We start from the raw sequence: 26,577 nt of genomic DNA, 5'->3' as shown, positions 1-26,577 counted from the left end.
TTAATCTGTTTTACAGATGAGGACCTGAGGCATGGAGAGCTTAAAGACCAGGTTTTCCAAAGAGCTTGGCTCCTATTTAAGCACAGAAATCAGGGCTAGCTTTTCCAAGGAGCCCAGGACTTTAGGAGCAGATGGCTAGTTTTTAAAGGGCTTCTAGGTGCATTTGAAAATCCCATCCATGTCCAGGTGCCTAAATGGCAGCTGAACTTCATTGAAAGTCTGGCCCTGGTGGCATGTGCTGAAGAGCTGGGGCTCTGGGGCTTGCCGGTGGTCACATAGGGCATGTGTGGTCAAGCCGGGAATTGACACCAGAGTCACCCTGCAGTGCCTTGACCAAGCTTCCTCTCTGCACTGCTCCTCTGGAAAGGCCAGAATCAGTTTGGGATACTTGGGAACAAAAGTCAGTCTGTTTCCAAGGTGACTCTGTGCTGCAGTCTCGCCCGAGCTATCTTTAATGTTGATGTTACTCTCCCCATATCATCCTTGACTCGCTGGCCCTGCTGGTCTGTTCTGGAGATTTGCTCCTTTAACATAAGGAATAAAATGGCTTGTTCGGTGCTGAAAATTGTTGGTGGAGGGGTGGGGGAGAAGAGTGTCCCGGAATTATTAACCTGCTCCCTAGGCCCAGGAAATAACCCCACATTGCGCATGCCCAATTGTCTCTGGTCCTGAGCCACTGAGCACTCATTTTTATTTAATTTAGATTTTGGTTGCAAAGAGACCCAGACACTAGGGACCCTTATCATCCTGTCTAGTACAGCAGCACAGCGAGCCGCAAGCGACATCTGTCCCCTGTTGTGCTAGGTGCTGTATGTATGCTGTCCCCACACGAAAGCGCATACAATCTAAATGAGTGGCTCTCAACCAGGAGTCCTGGGCTCCTATCAGGTTTCAGGGGGGCCACCAAGCACGGTGAGTGTTAGACTCGCTGGGGCCCAGGGCAGAAAGCCAAAGCCTCACCCCATGGGGGGGAAGTCCAGGGCCCTGAGCCCCACCACCCGAGGCTGAAGCCGAACTTAGCTTTGCAGGGGCCCCTGTGGCATAGGACCCCAGGCAGTTGCCCTGCTTGCTACCTCTTAATGCCAGCTCTGGCTTTTATATGCAGAAAACCAGGTGTTGTGGCACTGGTGGGCTATGGAGTTTTTATAGCGTGGTGGAGGAGCCTCAGAAAGAAAAAGGTTGAGAACCACTTATCTAAATGAACATGTAAAACAAGGGTGTGACATGACCCAGCAGGTCAGGGAATTGAACACAGATCTCTTATTTTCCAGGCCAGTGCCCTGCCCGCTAAGCCATGTAACCAACCCTGATGTACATTTAAGAATACAGAAATGTAGAGGTTATGAAACATAACTCACCCAGCACGGCAGCACTTCTCCTTCCCCACACCCCCAGCCTAGCAGTAGCTCACCAGTCATGCTGACCAATGCAGCTTACCTCCCCTACACACCCTCATATTGCTAATGCCACTGGGTGCCCTTAACTCTTTGCCACAACAGCTGCATTTCTTACTGATTGTCAGTTCCCTGCCCTCGCCCTAGGGCACCTTGGTCCTGCCTTCCCCTTCCTGCTTTCCCTCCACTAACTCCACTTTCTGCTGTCTCTCGATGTTGCTTTTCCTTGGTCACTGTCAGCATCCGAGTGTTCTTGAAGTCTCATTTATCTAGCCTGTTCCCTTCCAGTTTATTTTCTCTCCTTGCCTCATCTCTGCTTTCTCCACTAAGTGAGCTAAGTGAGGAGACTCATTTCATCCCCTGAGTTAAGGTCTGGCTGGAACTCAGGAACTTTTATTGCCCTAAAAGAAAGGTCTTGAGAGGGAAGCCTCCTCACAGCTGGCTTTATCTGTCCTGATGTCAGGTACTGACAATACCAACATTGCCCACAGCTGCATGCTGGCCCTGAGCGTACCAAACACTGGGCCTATATGCTGTCAGACATCTTTTGCCTCCCCACATGGGTGGGTGCAGAGAGGAAACCAAACTCTTGTAGGTCACAGCAGGCACGAGAGGGTGAGAATTAAGGAACCTGCCTCCTTCACTACATATGTATATTGCGACTGTTTGAAGCATCTGTGAAGACTTTATAAGTTGGCAGTAAAGATCTGCCAAGCCAAATAAACCAAGATAAAGGGTTTATAGTCTAAAGAAGGAACTTAATTGACCTAGTCAGAAACAACCATCTATGTAGTAACAAGTCTCAGTTTGCTTTTTCTTTACTGAACGTGATTTAATTAAAAAAACGAACAAGCACATTCCTTACCAGCAAAGCAGGGCATAATGATCATTTGTATTTGATTACTGTGTAGAGGCCGCAGCTGAGATCAGGGCCCCATTGTGGTGGACCCTGAACAAACACATAGTAAGGGACAGTCTCTGCCCTGAAAAGCTAAATACAGAGGGCAAAGGGTGGCCAGTGAAACAGGCACAGAGGGAAAGAGACTGGCCTAAGGTCACACAGCAGTTTGGTGTTTCTAAAACATGGGAGCGCTCAGCTATACCAGTGACAGGTGTGCTATAAGAACCTATAGGGATAGGAAGGGTTCTCTCCCCCAGTTTCATGCTGTGATCACACCCATAGTTATTTGTAACCAGTCATCCTCTGATACTCTCCAGAATCTGTTGAACCAGTTGAAGAGGCAAAATTGCTTGTTTCTACAGCACTGCTGTAGAGAGGTCACAGGAGTTGCTGCTGTGACCAGTGAGATGTATAGCAAGCTGCATAGTACATGGAGGGAGGAGCACAGGTTGCAGGAGGGAAGAGTTGGGAGGAGACATCAGAAATACATTCTCTGTGCACAGAACTAGAATTCTAGCTGCAGTTGCAGCATCTCTGCAAGTAGTTATCTTAATAAAGAGCTAGTTCGGTTTTCCAAGCCTGGAGTTGTCTCATGTTATTACCCAGCATGCACTCCATGAAACATGATGGCAGCAGTTAGTCAAGTGAGACCCACAGCAAGGAAGCGAGTGTGATTAACAGGCAAACAAAGCAGCAGCTAGAAACGAGCAACCAGGCAGCAGGGAAGGACTCATCACCAGGAATGATGGATTTGCAGACAAGCCTCACACAAGCAAAGAAGCAAGAATGAATCTGTAGCCAGAGCTGGCCATGAGGGATAAAGATGAGCAAATGAAGATAGAGCTTCTGACTATCTTGTTGGGGTTGCCAGGAATAAACCCCCAAACACTGATCAAGGTGTTTGAATCACAGAAGATTAGGGTTGGAACTGAAGTGACCTCAAGAGGTCATCTAGTCCAACCCCCTGCTCAGAGCAGGACCAACACCAACTAAATCATCCCAGCCAAGGCTTTGTCAAGCTGGGCCTTAAAAACCTCTAAGGAAGGAGATTCTACCACCTCCCTAAGTAACCCATTCCAGTGCTTCACCACCCTCCTAGTGAAATAGTGTTTCCTTGAGACCGTTGCTCTTTGGTCTGTCATCTGCCACCACTGACAACAGCCGAGCTCCATCCTCTTTGGAACCCCCCTTCAGGTAGTTGAAGGCTGCTATCAGATCCCCCCCCTCACTCTTCTCTTCTGCAGACTAAACAAGCCCAGTTCCCTCAGCCTCTCCTTGTAAGGAATGTGCCCCAGCCAGGGCCAGCTCTGGCTTTTTTTGCTGCCCCAAGCAAAAAAAACCCAAAACAAAAAAACTTGCGGGGCGGCCGGAGCCAGGGTGCAAACTTTCGGTTAGCGGGACTTCCTGCACTGCAGACGTGCCCCAGCTAGCAGAGGGAGGGGGAAGGAGTGGGGGAGCGAGAGAAGGGTGGCAGCCAGAGCTTCCTTCAGCCAGGGCGCTCACCACTTGGCCCCTCCCGCCACGCCGCCAGCTGGGAGGGCTCCGCGCCGCTCCGGTCGGCGGGGAGGGAAGGACGTGGGCTGCCGGGCTTGCTGCAGACCTGGCACCAGCTGGGGAAAACAGAGCGCGCAGCCAGCTCCCAGCAGGGCGCTCCCCTCCTCCGCACCGCCTCCCCCTACAGGGCGGCCAGAGCAACAAACAAACAAAAAAAAAAAGAAAGAAGAAAAGGGTGGCTGTGCCGCCCTAAGATTGGGCGGAATGCCGCCCCTTAGAATCTGCCGCCCGAAGCACAAGTTTGCTTGGCTGGTGCCTGGAGCTGGCCCTGGCCCCTGCTCCCGATCATTTTCGTTTCCCTCCGCTGGACTCTCCAAATTTGCCCACATCCTTTCTGTAGTAGGGGGCCAAGAACTGGACGCAGTACTCCAGATGTGGCCTCACCAGTGCTGAATGGAGAGGAATAATCACTTCCCTCAATCTGCTGGCAATGCTCCTACTAATTCAGCCCAATATGCTGTTAGCCTTCTTGGCAACAAGGGCACACTGCAGAGTACTATGAGCCCAGATAGAATGAAACTATATAGAGTGATACCTTTTTTGTATTGACACTAAGAAACAGAAGAAGGAATAGATGCTTACTTAACAGAGCTGAGAACTCTGGCATTCACATGTAACTCTGGAGACATAAAAGACTCTCTAATTAGGGATAGAATCATTTGTGGGCCATGTGATTTATTTACAGGAGAGACTATTGAGAGACATAGATCAAACCTGATAGATATGCCTTCAAATAGCAAGGGAAACTGAGCTGTGCAGGGAAAGGATCAAAACAGCAACAGTACAGAACAAGTACACAGGTTAAAGGAAGCAGGACAGAGGCAGGCTAAGAATGCAGGCATCATGGTCCAGTGTATGTACTGTGGAAATAACATGAAAGGCATGGAAGCAAATTGCCAGCCTCTGGGCAGTGGTACAAGCAGTGTGGCAGACAGACCCACTATGTCCCAATGCCACAGCTACCCCAGGAAAAAAAAAACCAGCAGTTCACAGAATCATAGACGTGTAGGGCTGGAATGACCTTGAGAAGTCATCAGTCCAGCCCCTACATGCAGTGACAGGACGTAAAGACTTACATGAAGAGGAGGAGATCTGCAGTGTGACTTTACAGTTTGAGTCCCTGCATCTTCTAAAGTCACACTGCAAAAGACGTCTGCTAGCCATTCAGCTATCATCTTTGCAACTATGTTATTAAACCAATGAGCAATTCAGTTCCAGCTGGATACTGATAAGCAGCAATATTAGACTGGAGAAATGTGACTAAATGCTGGTTGTGTGCTATAAAACATTCTAAGGCCAGTGGGCAAATGCAGGCTGTCAATAAGAAACCCATGGAACAAGAGACATCATCACAGGGAGTTTACATTAGTTGGCACATGAGGGTACCACCCACTACTGGCAGCAGGGCAGCACAAGCCATGGGTTTGATTGCAGTGCACCTCCAACATCCTTAATGTGCCAGAGGAGGGGGAAGAGTCTCCATGGGCCCTGTCCAGCATTGTAACTGAAAACAAGGACGTATTTCAAGGAGATGGGCACCTGGAGGGAAAGCTGAAGTTAGGAATAGACCCCCAGTGCAGCCTGTGAGACTTGTGAAACAGGGCATTCCATTAGCTCTTGTGGAGCTTCTGAAGAAGAAACTGGCAAGCCTGCAAGGAAGAGGCATCATTACATCCACTGAAACTAGCCTGGTGTGGATCAGCAGCCAGGTAACGGTGAGAAAACCTCAGATAAGCTGAGGCTCGGCACTGACCCAACACACTGAGCAGGGCACTGGGACAGCTGCGGGGGCACAGGAGGCAGCAAACAGAACTGTAAACAGGGGAGTTTGAGTGGGAGTTTACAGGGGGAGTTTGGGGGAAGACTAAGGCAGACAGAGGAACACACAGGCTACTGAAGGGAGTGTGCAGTGTTCTAGCAGCATCTTGATGCTTGTTGGGGGTTTGTTTTGCTGTGGGTGGTGGTGTTTTAGGTTGGTTTGTGTTTCCCAGATTTACAGGATTTAGGTGGGAAGCCTATGACAGATACAGAGCAGCAGTTGTAGTGACCCAAGCAGTGGAAGACACAATGAAGATGACTGGATGTGGAAGCTGCGGCATGTACATGATCCTGCAGGGGGGTACCTGATAAGAGTTTCATCTGCATGAAGTGCCGCCTGATAGAGCTGATGGAAGAAAAGATCTGAGGATTGGAGATGCAGGTGGAAACTCTGGTCAAGTTTAGAAGGGGGTTCGAGCGGATGATGGAGCAAAGACATGATGAGGCCGAAGGGAAAAGCTCAGACTTGCAGATGGAAGCAGGACCAAAGAACTCTGAGGGGAGACTGCTGGGTGAGGAAAGTGGACGGTGGAAGCATGTCACTAAGCGAACCAGGCAGAGGAAAAGACGGGCCAGTGAAGGAGCAATAGAGCTCAGGAACAGATTTGCGGAGGTGGAAAACAAAGAAGGGGCACAGCAGGTGGTTGCTGAAGGTGAGAGGGCAAGGAAGAAGAGAAGAGCAGCTAGCCGTATAAGGAGAGGGGAAGAGTCAATGGAGATGACACCAAACATGAGCCCCAGGAGGATATGGGATGGGTTGAAGAGGATTGCAAGAGTGAATAGGAATCGAGAGGACTTACAGCCAGAGGGAACAAGGAATAGACCGGAGAATCGCCCTGTCACCAGGAAAAGGCAGGTCTATGTGACTGGGGACTCCTTACTGAGAAGAATAGACAGGCCTGTAACCAGAGCTGATCCAGAGAACAGACGGGTGTGCTGTCTGCTCGGTGCTAAGATATGGGATGTGACCCGGAGGTTGAAGAGGATCCTAACGGGAGCAGGAAAGAATCCGCTGATTGTCCTTCATGTGGGAATGCCTCCCAATGATGCTAGATTCTCACTGGAATGCATCAAGGGAGACTATGCCAGGCTGGGGAAGACACTTAAGGAAATCAAGGCTCAGGTGATCTTCAGTAGGATTCTGCCTGTTCCTAGAGAAGGGCAACAAAGGTGTGACAAGATTATAGCGATCAATGGTGCTATAATGAGGACTTTGGGATGTATGGCCATTGGGAGGCATTCATGGACAGAGGACTGTTCTCTCGGGATGGACTTCACCTGAGTAGGGAGGGAAACAGACTTCTAGGATGGAGGCTGGCACAACTGATTAAGAGAGCTTTAAGCTAGGAATCTGGGGGAGATGGTTAAGAACATAAGAACACAAGAACGGCCGTACCGGGTCAGACCAAAGGTCTATCTAGCCCAGTATCCTGTCTACCGACAGTGGCCAATGCCAGGTGCCCCAGAGGGAGTGAACCTAACAGGCAATGATCAAGTGATCCCTCTCCTGCCATCCATCTCCATCCTCTGACAGAGGTTGGGAGATGTCCAGGTAATCTCCACGCCGGAATTTAACATTGAGAGGGAAGAAAACAAAGTAAGAAAGGATACAACTGTGGGTAGGAGAATGGACATAAGGAGGAAGGGTAGTGTAGAAACCAGTCTAATAGGTGATACTGGTGGTAGAATGTCTGTTCCTAATCGGGTAAAGAATGCGAGTGAAGCCAAACAGCAAGAATTAAGATGATTGTACACCAATGCGAGGAGCCTAGGTAACAAAATGGAGGATCTAGAGTTACTGGTGCAGGAAGTGAAACCGGATATTATAGGGATAACAGAAACATGGTGGAATAGTAGTCATGACTGGAGTACAAGTATTGAAGGGTATGTGCTGTTTAGGAAAGACAGAAATAAAGGCAAAGGTGGTGGAGTAGCATTGTATATCAATGATGAGGCAGACTGTAAAGAAATAAGAAGGGATAGCATGGATAAGCCAGAGTCTGTCTGGACAAAAATCATATTGGGGAAGAAAGCTACTAGAACCTCCCCTGAGATAGTGCTTGGGGTGTGCTATAGACCGCCAGGATCTGATTTGGATATGGATAGAGACCTTTTTAATGAAGTAAATACTAACGGGAATTGTGTGATCATGGGAGACTTTAACTTCCCAGATATAGACTGGAGGACAAGTGCTAGTAATAATAATAGGGCTCAGATTTTCCTAGATGCAATAGCTGATGAATTCCTTCACCAAGTAGTTGCTGAACCAACAAGAGGGGATGTCATTTTAGATTTGGTTCTGGTGAGTAGTGAGGACTTCATAGAAGAAATGGTTGTAGGGGACAACCTTGGTTCGAGTGTGATCATGAGCTAATTCAGTTTAAACTAAATGGAAGGATAAACAAAAATAGATCTGTGACTAGGATTTTTGATTTCAAAAGGGCTAACTTTAAAGAATTAAGGAAATTAGTTAGGGAAGTGGATTGGACTAAAGAACTTGTGGATCTAAAGGAGGAGGAAGCACGGAATTACTTCAAGTCAAAGTTGCGGAAACTATCAGAAGCCTGCATCCCAAGAAAGGGGAAAAAATTCATAGGCAGGAGTTGTAGACCAAGCTGGATGAGCAAGCATCTCAGAGAGATGATTAAGAAAAAGCAGAAAGCCTACAAGGAATGGAAGATGGGAGTGATCAGCAAGGAAAGCTACCTTATTGAGGTCAGAACATGTAGGTATAAAGTTAGAAAGGCCAAAAGCCATGTAGAGTTGGACCTTGCAAAGGGAATTAAAACCAATAGTATAAGGTTCTATAGCCATATAAATAAGAAGAAAACAAAGGAAGAAGAAGTGGGACCGCTAAACACTGAGGATGGAGTGGAGGTTAAGGTTAAGGCACGTCCCAATAGCTAAACAAATACTTACCCTCAGCCTTTAAAGAGGCTAATGAGGAGCTTAGGGATAATGGTAGGATGACAAATGGGAATGAGGATCTGGAGGTAGATATTACCACATCTGAGGTAGAAGCCAAACTCAAACAGCTTAATGGGATGAAATCAGGAGGCCCAGATAATCTTCATCCAAGAATATTAAAGGAACTGGCACATGAAATTGCAAGGGTATTAACAAAAATTTTTAATGAATCTGTAAACTAAGGGTTTTACTGTATGACTGAAGAATTGCTAACATAGTTCCTATCTTTAAGAAAAGAAGAAAAAGTGATCTGGGCAACTACAGGCCTGTCAGTTTGACATCTGTAGTATGCAAGGTCTTGGAAAAAATTTTGAAGGAAAAAGTAGTCAAGGACATTGAGGTCAATTGTAATTGGGAGAAAATACAACAACATGGTTTTACAAAAGGTAGATCATGCCAAACCAACCTGATCTCCTTCTTTGAGATGGTAACAGATTTTTTAGACAAAGGAAATGCAGTGGATCTAATTTACCTCGATTTCAGTAAGGCATTTGATATGGTTCCACACGGGGAGTTATTAGTTAAATTGGAAAAGATGGGGATCAATATGAAAATTGAAAGATGGATAAGGATCTGGTTAAAGGGGAGACTACAACGGGTCGTACTGAAAGGTGAACTGTCAGGCTGGAGGGAGGTTACTAGTGGAGTTCCTCAGGGATCGGTTTTGGGACCAATCTTTTTATTACTGACCTTGGCACAAAAAGTGGGAATGTGCTAATAAAGTTTGCAGATGACACAAAGCTGGGAGGTATTGCCAATACAGAGAAGGACCGGGATATCCTACAGGAAGATCTGGATGACCTTGTAAACTGGAGTAATAGTAATAGGATGAAATTTAATAGTGAAAAGTGCAAGGTCAGGCATTTAGGGATTAATAAAAAGAACTATTGTTATAAGCTGAGGAGGCATCAGTTGGAAGTAACAGAGGAGGAGAAGGACCTCAGAGTATTGGTTGATCACAGGATGACTATGAGCCGCCAATGTGATATGGCTGTGAAAAAAGCTAATGTGGTCTTGGGATGTATCAGGCGAGGTATTTCCAGTAGAGATAAGGAGGTGTTAGTACCATTATACAAGGTACTGGTGAGACCTCATCTGGAATACTGTGTGCAGTTCTTGTCTCCCATGTTTAAGAAGGATGAAGTCAAATTGGAACAGGTTCAGAGAAGGGCTACTAGGATGATCCAAGGAATGGAAAACCTGACTTATGAAAGGAGACTCAAAGAGCTTGACTTGTTTAGCCTAACCAAAGGAAGGCTGAGGGGAAATATTCCACAGTATTCTCAGTCTCCCACAGTATTCTCAGTCTCCCACAGTATTCTTGCCAGCAAGTTAAAGAAGTCTGGGCTGGATGAATGGACGGTAAGGTGGATAGAAAACTGGCTAGATGGTCAGGCTCAACGGGTAGTGATCAATGGTTCCATGTCTAGCTGGCAGCCAGTATCAAGTGGAGTGCCCCAAGGGTCGGTGCTGGGGCCGGTTTTATTCAATATCTTCATTAACGATCTGGAGGATGGTGTGGACTGCACCCTTAGCAAGTTTGCAGCTGACACTAAACTGGGAGGAGTGGTTGATACGCTGGAGGGTAGGGATAGGATACAGAGGGACCTAGACAAATTAGAGGATTGGGCCAAAAGAAATCTGATGAGGTTCAACAAGGACAAGTGCAGAGTCCTGCACTTAGGACGGAAGAATCCCATGCACTGTTACAGACTAGGGACCGAATGGCTGGGCAGCAGTTCTGCAGAAAAGGACCTAGGGGTTATGGTGGACGAAAAGCTGAATATGAGTCAACAGTGTGCCCTTGTTGGCAAGAAGGCTAATGGCATTTTGGGTTGTATAAGTAGGGGCATTTCCAGCAGATCGAGGGATGTGATCATTCCCCTCTACTCAGCACTGGTGAGGCCTCATTTGGAGTACTGTGTCCAGTTTTGGGCCCCACACTACAAGAAGGATGTGGATAAATTGGAGAGAGTCCAGCGGAGGGCAACAAAAATGATTAGGGGGCTGGAGCACATGACTTATGAGGAGAGGCTGAGGGAACTGGGATTGTTTAGTCTGCAGAAGAGAAGAATGAGTGGGGATTTGATAGCTGCTTTCAACTACCTGAAAGGGGGTTCCAAAGAGGATGGATCTAGACTGTTCTCAGTGGTAGAAGATGACAGAACAAGGAGTAATGGTCTCAAGTTGCAGAGGGGGAGGTTTAGGTTGGACATTAGGAAAAACTTTTTCACTAGTAGGGTGGTGAAGAACTGGAATGGGTTACCTAGGGAGGTAGTGGAATCTCCTTCCTTAGAGGTTTTTAAGGTCAGGCTTGACAAAGCCCTGGCTGGGATGATTTAGTTGGGTTTGGTCCTGGACGACTTAGAAAGAGCCTCAGCATCAGCTGGCCTGAGGCTGGACATCAGAAGAAATGAGGTACACGAGCATACAGCGGACTAACAGGCTGCCACCCAACTGAATTGTGGCAGTAACAGGGAGGAAACAAGTCCCCTGCCAACAGCTGTAACACAGAGTAGTGAGAAACTGGTTTGAAGAACTCCATACCTTCATGGCACTTGGAGGAAGGTGCCCAGATGCAAACAGATGGACTTTCTGGTAGCTCTTTCAAATTCTTCCCTCCTACACCTGTGTACCTGCCTCCAAGTTCTCTTCATAAGGAGCCAGTTTAGTTGTAGAAACATGGAATCCTCTCATGTTACCACCCAGACTACAGGACAGGACATGGGATGGATCTTGCTGTCTGAGGAGGACCCAATTGCAAGTGAAATTTGGAGAATCTGCTTCTGGCAGGAGACCAGAGACAGAGAATAGACAGAAACTTGAACTTCTCCCCCAGCAGACGGCAGATCTCGTGGTAGTCATGACCCAAAGAATGAGACCTTGTGCCTAAAGCCTGAAGTGGGGGGACACAAAACTAACGTTAACCCAAGAGGTCCTGGGAGACTGGCCTGTTGTACCTCTCAACCTGCCAAGGCCCAAGTGTGGAACATAGTGCAGGACAAAGACCCTGAATGGAGAACACACCACAGTCATTCATGCAGGTAGCTGAAAGTGCTGCAGCATTTATTCCTTTTGGGTAAATAACTCTGTAGCCTCAGCTTCGTGAGTCTTTACTTCTAGTGTAAAGCATTTTCATTAGTAAAAGTGAAGGGAACATCAAATGCATGTGGAACAAAGGTAACAAGTCACTGATGTCCCTCATAGAATCACATTGGTGAGGCCTCATTTGGAGTACTGTGTCCAGTTTTGGGCCCCACACTACAAGAAGGATGTGGAAAAATTGGAAAGAGTCCAGTGGAGGGCAACAAAAATGATTAGGGAGCAGGAGCACATGACTTATGAGGAGAGGCTGAGGGAACTGGGATTGTTTAGTCTGCAGAAGAGAAGAATGAGTGGGGATTTGATAGCTGCTTTCAACTACCTGAAAGGGGGTTCCAAAGAGGATGGATCTAGACTGTTCTCAGTGGTACTGATGACAGAACAAGGAGTAAGGGTCTCAAGTTGCAGTGTGGGAGGTTTAGGTTGGATATTAGGAAAAACTTTTTCACTAGGAGGGTGGTGAAGCACTGGAATGGGTTACCTAAGGAGGTGTTGGATTCTCCTTCCCTAGAGGTTTTTAAGGTCAGGCTAGACAAAGCCCTGGCTGGGATGATTTAGTTGGGGATTGGTCCTCCTTTGAGCAGGGGCTTGGACTAGATGACCTCCTGAGGTCCATTCCAAGCCTGATATTCTATGATTCTATTCTATGAGAAATACCTCTGAGGTGTACAGCTAGGAATGGAGTCAATTAAAAAATAAGGGAGTAGGTAGGTAGGTAATGTGAGGTAGCCACTAGCAGAGGTAGAAGCTAATGGGAACATTCAGATGGGGGTAGATTTTCAAAAGCACTTAAAGGATTTAGGTGCACAAGTCTCATTGATTGAACTTGTGCTGATCAATGACTTAGGGTACATCTACACTACCCGCCAGATTGGTGGGTAGTGATCGATCTATTGGGAATCGATTTATTGCATCTAGAGTAGACACGATAAAACGATCCCCGATCGCTCTGCCATCAACTCCTGTACTCCGTGGCGAGAGGTGGAAGTGGAGTCGACAGGGGAGTGGCGTCAGTCAACCTTGCGCTGTGAGGACGCGAGGTAAGTCAACCTAAGATATGCAACTTCAGCTACGAGAACAGCATAGCTGAAGTTGCATATCTTAGGTTGATCTCCCCCCATCCCCCAGTGTAGACCAGGCCTTAGATGCTTTCAAAGATCTCCCTCAGCAACAAGGGTAGAGTGTCCAGCCACATAACAGAGGCCACCCCAGGAGCGGAGACATCCTGAAGAAGGAAGCAATGAGTGGCTTCAGGAATAGCTCTTGAGGGGTATAAGTCATCCCGACATGGGACTGGTCCAAGGTTCCTATTTAAGAAGGAAGAACGTGAGGACTACTCATGAAGTTCAAGATGGTTTCTACAGGAAAAGGAAGAGAAACTTGAATGCCAGCTCAAGTCTCTGAACCAAACAATGAGAACCAAAATGGACAGAAACTAAAGGCAAAGATCATCAGCAGGAATGAGGCAAGTGGAGACCCTGGGCCAAAAGCAGGGGGAGACTTAATGAAGATGGAGGCCAGTGTGGCCTCAAGGAAGAATGGAAGCTTTAGGCAGAGCGCAAGGGAGACAAAGCTCTTAGGAGATAAAATAAGGGCAGCATAGAGGAGGTATGCATTAATGGTAGCTGGAAAAGGTAAGAAGACTAAGAGAGGCTTTTGTAAATATATCACAATAGAAAACCTAGCTCCAGAGAGGAAATAGGGCAATTAATAAGACCCTGATTCAGCAAACCAATTAAGCACATACTTAAGTCTTATTGAAGTCAATAGAACTGAAGCACATGCTTAAGGTTAAGCATGTGTTTAAGTGCTTTGATGAACAGGGGTAGGTTTAAACACATTTAAAATTAAGCATGTGCTTCAGTGCTTTGCTGAATTGGGGCTGAATGCAGAAGGGGATGAAATTTATGATGATTCAAAAATGTCTGAGATACTGATCTTTCTAAATCTGACTAAGCAAATAAATATAAAAACATTTGTATAATTAGGAAGTAATGATGACCATTGTGGTGGGGCAATGACACACTGGCACAGTGCCTCCTGCTGGTTTTCCAGGGAATTAGCTCTTTTCCAGCTCCGGAGCACCCTCTGCCGTCTGATGTGTCGCCTGCCGCTGGCCCCCATGTCCCTCCCAGACCCTGGTGCCCTTTTACGTCAGGGTTCTGCCCCAGCAGTAACCCACAATCTGGGTCTCCCAACCCAGGGGAACCCCCAACCCTCTATCTCCACCTTGCCTCAGTGGCTACTGCCAGTCACCATCTAGCCCCCACTCACTGGGGCCGACTGCATTGGCCACTCATCATTGGCAAAGGTGGGGGTTGGAGCAGCTGCCTCTGCCTATATCTGGGCTGCCCCTCTGCAGCCCTAATACCCTTTTATGGGCCCTTAGCTTGGCCTGCAGCCTGGGGTTTTGCCAGGCTGGAGCTCCCCAGCTCCCTCTGCCCTTCCCCAGCACTGCTCCACCTCAGGTATCCTGCTCAGGTCCTTCTCTCTCTCAAGCTAGAGAGAGTGGGTCTCTTCCAGCCTCTGGCCCTCTGCCCTCTTATAGAGCAGCTGTGGCCTGATTGGGACATGGCCCCAGTTGTGGCTGCTTCCCCCAGTCAGCCTAGGTTTTCCCTGCCACAGCCCTCTCCAGGGCTGCTTTTAAACCCTTCAGGGCCAGAGCGGGGTGACCACCCCGCTACAAGCATATAAAAAACTTATTGATAAAAAGCAAGTAGAAGAATACTTGGAAAATCTGAACATGAACATATCAGTCAGTCCAATTGACATTACATGTTAGGGTATTAAGAAAATTAGCCAACAGAGTTACTGAACTACTGACAAATGGTTTTGAAAAGTAATGAAGAACTAAGGAGACACCAGATGACTGGAGAAGAAAATGTGGTACTCATCTTCAAAAGAGAGAAGGATGTTCAAGACAATTACCATCTAATAAATCTAACTTTAATTTCTTGCAAGTTAGTGAAAAATATTGCTAAGCAGTAATCAATTTAGGGGTTATAAATCCAAAACTTTCCAAATAAGATGAATAGAATTACAGAATTGACTAGACAAATTGAATGTGATAAGATATAAAGTACTTGGATTCTAATAGAGTGTATGATACAGTATCTCATGAAATCATAACTTAAAAAATTAATTCACTTTGACTTGTTTATGAACACCATCATATTGACTGAAATGGTCCTAATCAAAGGGTGATGATAAATGGGAAAGTATCTACTGGGATACCACAGAGACTGGTTTTAAGTTCTGTCTTATTTAATACCATCATCAAGAATTCTAGAAGGAGTAAACAGCATGGTACTGAAACTGGCAGACAGTGCTAAACTGGGAAACCTTGTGAACACCAAAGAGGACAGACAAATATGACAAAGGGAATTAGAGAGGTTAAATATTTGGGCAGAACCTTTCCCACCCACCCCCGCAGTGAAATCCAGCTTGGAAAAATATGAAGAACCTTGGAGTTAAGGATGGTTTCTGTTCTATAGGGAAGGAGTAGAAACTGAAAGATGGAGGTTCACTGGGGATGCCCCTGGAAAGTAATAAGAGTGAAAGAGCCCTGCAAGCTTCAGGAGCATTAGTGGCGCACACCAGGAGGACTAAGTTAGTTCTGAGCACCTCGATCCCAGAAAGCGATTGACAAATTGGAGTCTCCCTCTCTGAGATAGTGGTGTGAGATGGGGAGCACCGTTCTGCTGGAGACCCAAGAGGATGAGTGGTAGGGAGGAGCTATCTCTATCCCCTGCTAGAGAACCAGCATGGGGGTGGGGAAGCATTCATCCTTACAGGGACGCCCTCAGAGAATGGTCCTGTGGGCAAAGGACACCTCCTGCCTCAGAGCCCCCCTCCCCGCCCCGAACTAGCAGGTGGGGTCAATATTACCTGCAGGGGTTCCTAGAGGGGCAGAGCACCTCCACATCTTCTGAGTTCTTTGAGGGTCTGGGGTTAGGGGGCAAGCACTAAAACTGACACGGAAGGAAGAATGGTCTAGTGGATAGGGCACCAAACGGGTCAGGCACTGACTTGCTGGGTGACCTAGGGCAAGGCACTTACCCTAGTCTGTGCTTCCATCTGTAACATGGGAGTAATAGCACTGCCCTAGCTACAGAGGGGCTGTGAGGATAAAACCCACTAATGATTGTGAGGTGTTCAGACACGACAGTGATGAGGGCCATACAAGCACCTAGCTGCTTATGGAGGTGGTAGTGTGGCTAGATCACTAGATAGAGACTTGGGAGACCTGAATTCTGTTCCCAGTTCTGTATAAGCCTTCTGCAGGTACTTGGTCAAGTCATCTCACCTCCCCGTGCCTCAGTTTCCTCATCTGTAAAATGGGGGTAATGATTCTGGTTCCCTTTGTAAAGTGCTTTCACATCTGCTGTTGAAACGTCTTTGGAAGAGCTGGGTATTGTTATTAGCTAGGAACAGTTCTAGTTTACTGGCTTATTTGTTCAGTTGTGCTAAGACACAGAAGTGAACGTGGCTGCTACCCTGAGGAACTGGCTATGTAAATAAGACCTAGCTCAATAAGAGGTGGAGAGGAGGCGTAGCTATCAGGGGTTTTATGGTTGGTGTAGAAGGCAATCAGCGATTGTTGTGTTTCTCTACCTAGGTTGGCCTCATGCTAGAGCATCTCTTTCAGGGGACACTGGGTAAACTAAGTCAGGTAAACTAAGCATTGGTCTGCTAAACCCAGGGTTGTGAGGTCAATCCTTGAGGGGGCCACTTAGGGATCTGGGGCAAAATCAGTACCTGGTCCTGTTAGTGAAGGCAGGGGGCTAGACTCGATGACCTTTGGAGTCCCTTCCAGCTCTATGAGGTAGGTATATCTCCATATATTATAAACCCATCAGTCTTGCTAAGAACATTTCCCATTGTTCCTTGGTGAGCTTCACTGCTTGTGGAAGGAGAGCTGCAGCCATAGGACATAACCTGTCAGGGATGGTTCAGATTTACTTGGTTCTGCCTCAGTGCAGGGGGCTGCACTTGATGACCTTTCAAGCTCTCGTCCAGCTCTACATTCCTCTGATTCTATGTCCTAATTCTCGATGTCCCTGCATGTTGTGCAGTGATTTACAATAGTGCAAAGTAGGCACAAAATGCTACCCAGTCTGAACAGTGATGTTCTGCACCCACTCTGCTCTCATGCAGCAAACAACTGCACAAGGTGCCAAGGAACAGAGAATCCCTGAGCTCTGCCACATACTCGCGAGAACTGCTGAGACTTTTCTCATTGTCCGTGGCTAATGTTCAGGACTCTGGGAGCGGGTGGATGACTGACAACAGCTGCCGTCTCAGTCTGTTTGTAATCTTAGCTTGGATTGGATTTGGGGGATATATTGGTTGCTTAAAAATAAGAAACTGGCTAGACTTGGGTTCAAACTTAATTGGTAAATCTGGGAGTAATGAAATTGCTCTCTCATCCTCCACACACTACTCGCCTGATAGACATCTCTGTGCTCTGGCGGGAGGCAGTGTGGACTAGTGGCTAGAGTGCAGACCCAGGGTAGCAGGTGTCAGGTGACTGGGCTTTTTTTCCTGGCTTTGCCACTGGCCCACCATGTGCCCTAAGGCAAGACATTAACCTCTGTGACATGAAGCTAATGATACCCACCCATCTTTGTGAAGGACATTGAAACCTTTGGGTAGAAAGCACTTCACACTTGCTGAGTCAGGCAGTGTGTCCTACTGGAGCAAGCGCTGGACTGGGACTCAGGAGAGCTGAATTGTGTTCCCAGCGCTAACCTTCTGGGTGCCTTGGGCAAGTCACTTCACTGCCCTGTGCCTCATTTTCCCTATTAGTATAATGGGGATGATACTGACTTCCTCTGTAAAGTACTACATAAAAGCTGGGTATTCGTATTATTAAGTGGTGTTGCCATTAGGGAGGGGGTCCCACTCATTTAATCCCTCACAGCTTCCCCACATCCTAGAAGAGGGTAGCCCGTTTGGGTTGGGATCTTGGCTGGTGGCTCAGGGCACATCCCAATGCCCTGCCATGCTGCTCCACCCTGCCTGGTTGCCTTTCTGCAGTACACTGTGCCTCGTGAGGGCGTGAAGGGGATTCTATAAACCACAGTGAATTTCTGGGCCTCAGAGGATGCTGTTGTGTTGACATATGGCTGGGATTGTTCAAAAGACCTTACAGAGAATTTGGCAACTAACTCCTGTTGAATTTCAATGGGATTTGGTCACATAATTCCCTTAGGTTCCGTTGAGTATCCCAGCCTCTATGTTTATTTCCATACTTCTGCATAGTGCTGTATAGCCAAGTAAATGTAGAATCAAATGACCGGAGAAAACACACACATCGGCATGGTCCTGCTATGAGAAACTCATAGGGGTGAAACTTTAGCTTACAAAGGGTCTGAAGTCAGTGGAAAAACAACCTTTAACTTCAGTGGGCTTTGGATCTGGCCCGTTGACATGGGGGCTGCACGGAGTTGGCTTGCCTATCTGCACTGATGAAGATTGGGGCACTGCTCTAAGCCTTATATTGTCAGAACATTTCTGAATCATACCCTCAGTGGGTTAAACAGCTAACACTTGCAGAATGCTGGAGGGAAGTGCCAGCCAAAGCTTTTGCAGAGTCCAGTTTTGCTGGTGCACAGTAGTAAGGTTGGTGAAGAACACGGGGTCAGGCAGGCAGCTGAGGTGAGCACACTTCATTGAAAAGTTTTGTCTTCAGGCTATAACCCGTAGTGTTCTGCTGCCAAGGTTGTTATGGAGCCAGCTGCTGGAATTCAGGCACCATAATTGTAACTTGTATGTAATGTGCAAAGTTCATACTTCAGCGTAAAAAGATATCTCCCTAATGAGAAGTGAGGTTCTTCCTATGGGAAAGCCACACACCTTGCCTCTGTGAAATAGTTGTATAAATGTGCTCTCACTATGCAGGGGATAAGATGCTACCCCAAGAAACTTGATTTGTCATACAGGATGGGATGATGTCTCCTTGCCTGGCCTGACTGCAACGGTTCCTTTGTGAGTGGATGGCTGCTGGTTCAGAGGCGGCATGCAAATGGAGCTGCTAGGTAGAGGCGATGTAGCAGAAGCAGGCAAGCCTGATCCAGCAGGAGGCAGGCTCTCCAGGTGCCAGTGCTGAGCATCCCACCCGCTGTACTAGGGGTTTGCTTTGTTTCCTTTATCCCTGGCCTTGCAGCTTGTTTTCAGAGTCTAGGCTCGTCAAGCTATGGGGTAGGTGAATTATCAAACTTCCCACAAAAATGAAGGGGGAAAAACTGAAAGAGTCCCAGCAGCAACAAAGATTGCACATTTGTTCGGGTCCATGTCTAGCTTGATGGGAGAGGCCCTTGACTGCCTCTGGCCTAACGATAGCTTCACCAGGCTCCCCAGGCACCATCAGCTCCCTCCAGCCCTTGCTTCTGTGAGGTAGGAGAGGGACATCCCGGCCTCCCCCCACATCCTTCTCACTGCTCGGGGCACCTGACAGTGGGGAGAAGTGACTGTTTGGCACTAGTGAGAAATATCACTGCTGGAGCTGCACAAGTCTTGGCAGCCCTGGCCTCTCTGGGGAGGCAGCCGTCTGTCTGCTGTGTGACCTGCTTTCCTATCAAGGGCTGGGAGGCTATAGCTTTGGCTCTTGATGTGCAAAGAAGTCTCTGGGCTTGACAGAAGTAGACCTGGCATTTATGGCCCTATGCCTTCTCTGGTCTCATGCTGCCCCCAGTTCAGTGGCAGATAGGTACTTTGAGCTCAGGACCCCTCTGATGGAGGTGGAAGGGCTACAGCAGCAAGGTAAGCCTTGGAAGGGAACTCTTGCAGCATGATTCAACATGGTCACCTTGAAGGTCGGTGGAAGTCTTGGCAGCTGCCCTGTAATGCCTCTGCAGAGGACAGAGAGTCCAAAGGGCACGCATACACAGATTGGTTCCAGCGGCAGGTGGGAACAATGCACTCTGGGACATCATTCTGCACAGACTGCTGGGAGGATGGAGGATTGGCCTCCCAGTTACACAGCAGCTGAGGGGTTCTGTTGTGCATAGCAAAATTGCTACCCGGTTATAGGAGACAACCATCTGGCCTACTGAGGCCACTAGCTTAGGCAATTCATGGTTTGCTGCCATGGTTACTAACCAAATATTGGCCATCCTGTGTATGAGTCACAATATAGGCTTTGCCCAGCTTGATTATAACCCACTGGTAACTATTTAGTGACGTGGTTGGCTCTCAGCATCAGATGTTTCCCCACACCACATGGCTGGTAATCGGTTAATAACCATTGCAGCAGACAGTGTTTTGCCCCTGCCAGAGGCTTAGGCTGGCATATGGTTGTCTTCTTGAAACGGGTTTGGCTGACTGTTTCTGTTCATTGCAAGCAAGAATCCCTAACTCTACATGTGTAATTGGTTTGGCTGGTCTCTCCTTCCTCTCTGCTGCCTGAGCAGTAAGATATCCCAGACTGCATAGTCCGATGTGATGCTGGTGACTCAAGTGTCAAACTGCTGAGGTCAACGTAGGAGAGAATAGCTGAGGTCATGGAGGGGAGGCATAGCTCAGTGGTTTGATGGATCCAGTACCAAGTGACATGGTGCCCTCTACTAGACATTCTAATACTGGGAACAACATGATGTATTACTGGTCTCTCGGACCAAGGCCTGTCCAGGGGTTAGGATGCTCGCCTGCAGTTTGGAAGCCAAGTGTCAATTCCCTGCTCTGTTGTAGACGTCTTTGGACAGCAATTCACTAGTCTCTCTGGACCCCTGTTTCCCATCTATAAAAGAGGGATGATAATACTGCCTATCTCATAGGGGTGTTGTGAGGATAAATACATTAAAGATTGTGAGGTTCTCAGCTACTATGATAATGCGGACCAGATGAACACCTTAGCTGGGTTTTGGTTCATCTACAATATACAGAGATTCCTTGTAGCTATATTGAGCAATGTTTTGCCTTTACCTAAGTGTATTAAATGCATAGGGCTAGATTGTGATTTGAGCTGTATGCCTGAACAGGGAAGCAAGAACTTCCCTTACATCCCAATATGGCCACCAGGTGCACAAGAGGAAGGAGCATTTACTCCTTTCTCAGAACAGATGGGCAAGTAGTGGGTGTGGATTGGATGGTGGGATGGGCAGCACATTGGGTACACTGGCTGGCATGGAGGTTGGGGATAAGGATAGGGATAGTAATTTGTTGCTGATATATGCTAGCAGAAAATTACTTTCCCCCAGGAGCAAGGGGGAGCAGAATTCTCTGAGCCATGATCCCTTCCCTGGGATGCTCCTGGAGTGGCAAAGCAATGCACCACCCTTAGATTCTTGTGGCACACTCCAGCCCTTTCTATGTTACATTTTCAGAAGAAGCTATCCTGAACAGTTCTCCTACCATTTGAATACTGCTGACTTCAGTCACCTTGTGCAACATGGCGTGGCAACATTGTGTTATATCAGCACATATGAGGAAGGATGCCATGCCAATGTTGGTAGGGAATCTCTTGGTTCCACATTATTGAAAAGCTGGCAAGAATATGATAATCTGTTTAGGAACATTTCCTTAAGCTGTGTTAGGAGAAGAGGGTTTGCCTCCCCCTCCCCCAATATCTGGGGACTTGATCCGATAGAGCTTACTCACACAACATTCCCATTAACTTCAGTGGATGTTTTAGCATGAGCTAGGTCTGTAACTCCAGGGTGTAACACAATGGGCCAATTCTTCTGGGTATTTCCTAAGGAAATAAACCTGTCAAAGGGTAAGATCACCTGCCCCAATGCGCAGAGCCAGGGTAATCAGTGTGTGCTTTGTGAGGGGTTGTGTGCACAAAAAAACATATTTGTGATTAAATGTCTTTTCTTTTTCCCTTTTATCCTGTGGAAAGCTGCCCACAAGGAATTGGACTGAGATCATAAATCTATTAGATATAAGCTATCTAATGGCATGACTTATGGATTCAGACCAGTAACTGGGAGGTGAAAAGCTTTAGGTAATAATTGGAGATATACCCATCTCCTAAAAGTGGAAGGGACCTTGAAAGGTCATTGAGTCCAGCCCCCTGCCTTCACTAGGCAGACCAATTTTTGCCCCAGATCCTTAAGTGGTCCCCTTAAGGATTGAACTCACAACCCTGGGTTTAGCAGGCCAATGCTCAAACCACTGAGCTATCCCTCCTCCTTTCATTACAGCCCCCCCTGGGGTGTCTAGTCTACAAGCAAAGCCAACCACTACCTTTGTGGAGATAAGAAGAAACCTCCCCCTGGGCACACTACTGCATTAGGGGGTTTCATATTTTCTTCTTAAGCATCTGGAACATCCAGGATCCAGGACTAGATGGACCATATATCCAGTCCAGTAAAACAGTTGCTAGAACATAAGGAATGGCAAGAAGATTGAAGGCTGGAGAGATATAGGGCATGGAGATAATGCAGCCAAAATTGGTCTTTGAAATAAACAAAATACAAGTGACAATGGAAGGAATTAACAATAGAAGAAGAGACTGCAATTCAGAATGTTAATAGGAATAGTAGGAAACAATGTGCATGTGTGTCTCTAGAGATGTGGGAGGAAAAGCGTTCCGGGGCATAGCTTAGTGAGACAAAGAGCAGGAGGGACAGAGGGAGCTGGAGAACAGTCCCATGGTGGAGAGTAAGTGGACTAAAGGAACTAAAAGGTTAGAAAAATATTTAGCAATGAGGACAGGAAAGTAAGGCAGGGCACACAGAGTAGCCTGGTCTATAGAAAGGGCGCATATCCAAGGAGAAGGTAAATAAGACTTTCTTTTCCATCAGCCCTTTAGTTGCGAGGACATATTTGAATGTAGATAACATGGGGTAAGTACCATGTGAGATTTAACTGCACTCCCTATCGTGCTGCTGGGGTGCAGTGCCCAGACACCACAGTGGTGTGCTATAGCTATGTGTCTCAGACCACCCATTTTAAATACCCCTCCTCAGCCCAGCTGGTATTCCAGCCTTATAATTGGTTTCATCCCAAGGCATCAGACAGAAGATTTCTTCTACCAACAGTTCTGCTACTGAAGGGGAAGATCGGACAGTGAATTATTTCACTGTGATGGAGCTTGTAAATACACAACATTTATTTAAGAAGAAAGGCTGATTAAAATACTGTAGTAACAGAAGCACAAATATTTGAAAGGGAGGAAATTCTAAGTCAGGGTTAAAATTTAACCCACTCCCTTGCAAATGTTTGACACTGAAAATCCATAGTACAGTTTCCACCACACCTTCACTCTTATCCCATGTCCCCTCCCAACATATCATATACTTGTGAGTTATCCAAGTGTATGACGTAGATGTAGTGATGATCTTATGCTGTGATTTCTGTGGGCCTTCATGTGGTGCAGGTATAGCAGTCTCCTTATAGTCTAGTGTCTGAGTTTTATTAGGAGATGAAAAAGTGTGGGGAGTGTTACATTTGCTTTGTACTTTGAATGGAGGATAGAGTTGACAGGGGTCTCCAGCTGACAGTATAATGGTGGATCTGAGATAGTGCTGTTTCTCCAGTGTGTATGGAGGATTATAGATTCATAGAGTCTAGGACTGGAAGGGACCTTGAGAGGTCATTGAGTCGAGTCCAGTCCCCTGCCCTCATGGCAGGACCAAATACTGTCTAGACCATCCCGGCTAGACATTTATCTAACCTACTCTTAAATAGCTCCAGAGATGGAGATTCCACAACCTCCCTAGGCAATTTATTCCAGTGTTTAACCACCCTGACAGTTAGGAACTTTTTCCTAATCTCCAGCCTAAACCTCCCTTGCTGCAGTTTAAGCCCATTGCTTCTTGTTCTATCCTTAGAGGCTAAGGTGAACAAGTTTTCTCCCTCCTCCTGATGACACCCTTTTAGATACCTGAAAACTGCTATCATGTCCCCTCTCAGTCTTCTCTTTTCCAAACTAAACAAACCCAATTCTTTCAGCCTTCCTTCATAGGTCATGTTCTCAAGACCTTTAATCATTCTTGTTGCTCTTCTCTGGACCCTCTACAATTTCTCCACATCTTTCTTGAAATGCGGTGCCCAGAACTGGACACACTACTCCAGTTGAGGCCTAACCAGCGCAGAGTAGAGCGGAAGAATGACCTCGTGTCTTGCTCACAACACACCTGTTAATGCATCCCAGAATCACGTTTGCTTTTTTTTGCAACAGCATCACACTGTTGACTCATATTTAGCTTGTGGTCCACTATAACCCCTAGATCCCTTTCTGCCATACTCCTTCCTAGACAGTCTCTTCCCATTCTGTATGTGTGAAACTGATTTTTCCTTCCTAAGTGGAGCACTTTGCATTTGTCTTTGTTAAACTTCATCCTGTTTAACTTCAGACCATTTCTCCAATTTGTCCAGATCATTTTGAATTATGACCCTGTCCTCCAAAGCAGTTGCAATCCCTCCCAGTTTGGTATCATCTGCAAACTTAATAAGCGTACTTTCTATGCCAATATCTAAGTCAGTGATGAAGATATTGAACAGAGCCAGTCCCAAAACCGACCCCTGCGGAACCCCACTTGTTATACCTTTCCAGCAGGATTGGGAACCATTAATAACTACTCTCCGAGTACGGTTATCCAGCCAGTTATGCACCCACCTTATAGTAGCCCCATCTAAATTGTATTTGCCTAGTTTATCGATAAGAATATCATGTGAGACCGTATCAAATGCCTTACTAAAGCCTAGGTATACCACATCCACCGCTTCTCCCTTATCTACAAGACTCGTTATCCTATCAAAGAAAGCTATCAGATTGGTTTGACATGATTTGTTCTTTACAAATCCATGCTGGCTATTCCCTATCACCTTACCACCTTCCAAGTGTTTGCAGATGATTTCCTTAATTACTTGCTCCATTATCTTCCCTGGCACAGAAGTTAAACTAACTGGTCTGTAGTTTCCTGAGTTGTTTTTATTTCCCTTTTTATAGATGGGCACTATATTTGCCCTTTTTCCAGTCTTCTGGAATCTCTCCCGTCTCTCATGGTTTTCCAAAGATAATAACTAGAGGCTCAGATACCTCCTCTATTAGCTCCCTGAGTATTCTAGGATGCATTTCATCAGGCCCTGGTGACTTGCAGGCATCTAAATTTTCTAAGTGATTTTTAACTTGTTCTTTTTTTATTTTATTTCTAAACCTACCCCCTTCCCATTAGCATTCACTATGTTAGGCATTCCTTCAGACTTCTCTGTGAAGACTGAAACAAAGAAGTCATTAAGCATTTCTGCCATTTCCAAGTTTCCTGTTACTGTTTCTCTCTCCTCACTGAGCAGTGGGCCTACCCTGTCCTTGGTCTTCCTCTTGCTTCTAATGTATTGATAAAAAGTCTTCTTGTTTCCCTTTATTCTCGTAGCTAGTTTGAGCTCATTTTGTGCCTTTGCCTTTCTAATCTTGCCCCTGCGTTCCTGTGATGTTTGCCTATATTCATCCTTTGTAATCTGTCCTAGTTTCCATTTTTGATATGACTCCTAGGGGTTGTTTTTGGAAACAAGTTAGCAGTCTCAGGGTAGCTAACCCCATTTTAAATACTGCTTAGAACCTAGTGGAGATGCAGTTTAACATCTTGAAACCTGGCTTAGCTGGCCAGCCCTGAATTCCTCCCTCTAAATAGGTAACTCAATTTAAAAATCCTTTTCCTCTAGTCCAGACAAGGCCTCAATGGGCCGTTGAAGTGGAGGAATGTTCATGTGTAGATTGATGGTCCATCTGTGGGAGGCAGAGCTGAGTTTGTAATAGAACAGGTGAGTTCTGTGCCCCACGCTGGAGGTGGGAAGAGGCATGGAGATATTGCTATAGGGTAGTTGGAGGTAAGTGGGTACTTGGATAGGAAGAGCCTGTAGATCGTGAACCAGTCAGACTTAAGGCTTTCTCTAGTGCCTTTATTCTGAATCTCCAGACTTCTGAACTATTTTTTTAACATTTACCTGCAGATGAATTATTGGGAGTGTACTCTTCTGGTTGGCTTCATCGTTATGGCTGTATTTTTGCCACACGGTCTGGAAAGTCGTCATGAGAGGTAAGTGTGGTTCTGTGCAGATGTGTAGTACAAGTCATAAACTAGTCCTGTGCATGTCTGATGGTGTTCATATGCTTTAAACATATTGATGACAGCTATATAATATATTTCTACTGGAAAATATACATAACACTAATTAAAACCTTGTGTGCCATGACTAGTCCATTTTCTTTTAAATGAAAATTATGACTTTTGTATTTTTTTGTCAAGTCAAAGAAATGCCTTTCCCATTTTTGCCTTGCCAGGCAATCAGCCTTAATTATCATGCATAAAGAAGGCCTGGAATGTGTAAAAAATATTGGGGGAGAGGAAGTTTGGCTTTTTTTTAAAACTTTTTAACTATCAGGAATATCAAGTCTAATCTTTACTGATGTAGCAGGAAGATCTGGTAGCAGTCTCAGCTGCGGACTGCAAGCTTTCTCACGCCATAGCTGAAGAAGCGGGGATGAATTTCTAACAAAGATAGTTTTTCTCCCAACTGTTCATTTGGGCCTTTAAATTAAAATGTTTGTTAACAGAAACATTAAACAAACCGAACAAAAGAGAAAATGGTTTAAATAGGCTGAATAAAAATCATCCCCTTCTCCATTAATCAGATGGCTAACATGTCTGATGTTGAACTCCTACCAGTAATCCATTTGTCCATAGGGTCTTCCGGAAAAAAAAAGGTAACCTCCGACTCACCCAACATTTTCTGTTGCTTCTACCCCCACCCCTTTCTTTCTTTTCTTTTTTTTACAAAAACCTTTCAGGCTCTTCTTTATATGTAAAAATAAAAACCTCACACAACCATTTATCCTTTGCAGGATGCCTTTAACTTACAATTTCCTGGGTTTCATTTTTAATTGTTTAA

At 46.3% G+C, this 26,577-nt stretch overlaps 1 protein-coding gene across 1 annotated transcript in view; it reads left to right on the top strand.

Annotated features, from left to right (window-relative positions):
* The window catches only part of LOC120373766 (ankyrin repeat and fibronectin type-III domain-containing protein 1-like), a 740,213-nt gene that overhangs the window by 690,276 nt on the left and 23,360 nt on the right, over positions 1-26,577 (top strand). Inside the window, exon 23 of the mRNA XM_039492609.1 lies at positions 25,639-25,724. Coding sequence (XP_039348543.1) covers positions 25,639-25,721 — 83 coding nt within the window. The 3' untranslated portion in view covers positions 25,722-25,724. The remainder of the gene's footprint in view (positions 1-25,638; positions 25,725-26,577) is intronic.

This window comes from Mauremys reevesii, linkage group 10, assembly GCF_016161935.1.
Source record: "Mauremys reevesii isolate NIE-2019 linkage group 10, ASM1616193v1, whole genome shotgun sequence".
Taxonomy (NCBI): Eukaryota; Metazoa; Chordata; order Testudines; family Geoemydidae; genus Mauremys; species Mauremys reevesii.
This window is presented reverse-complemented; position numbering and strand designations above follow the sequence as displayed.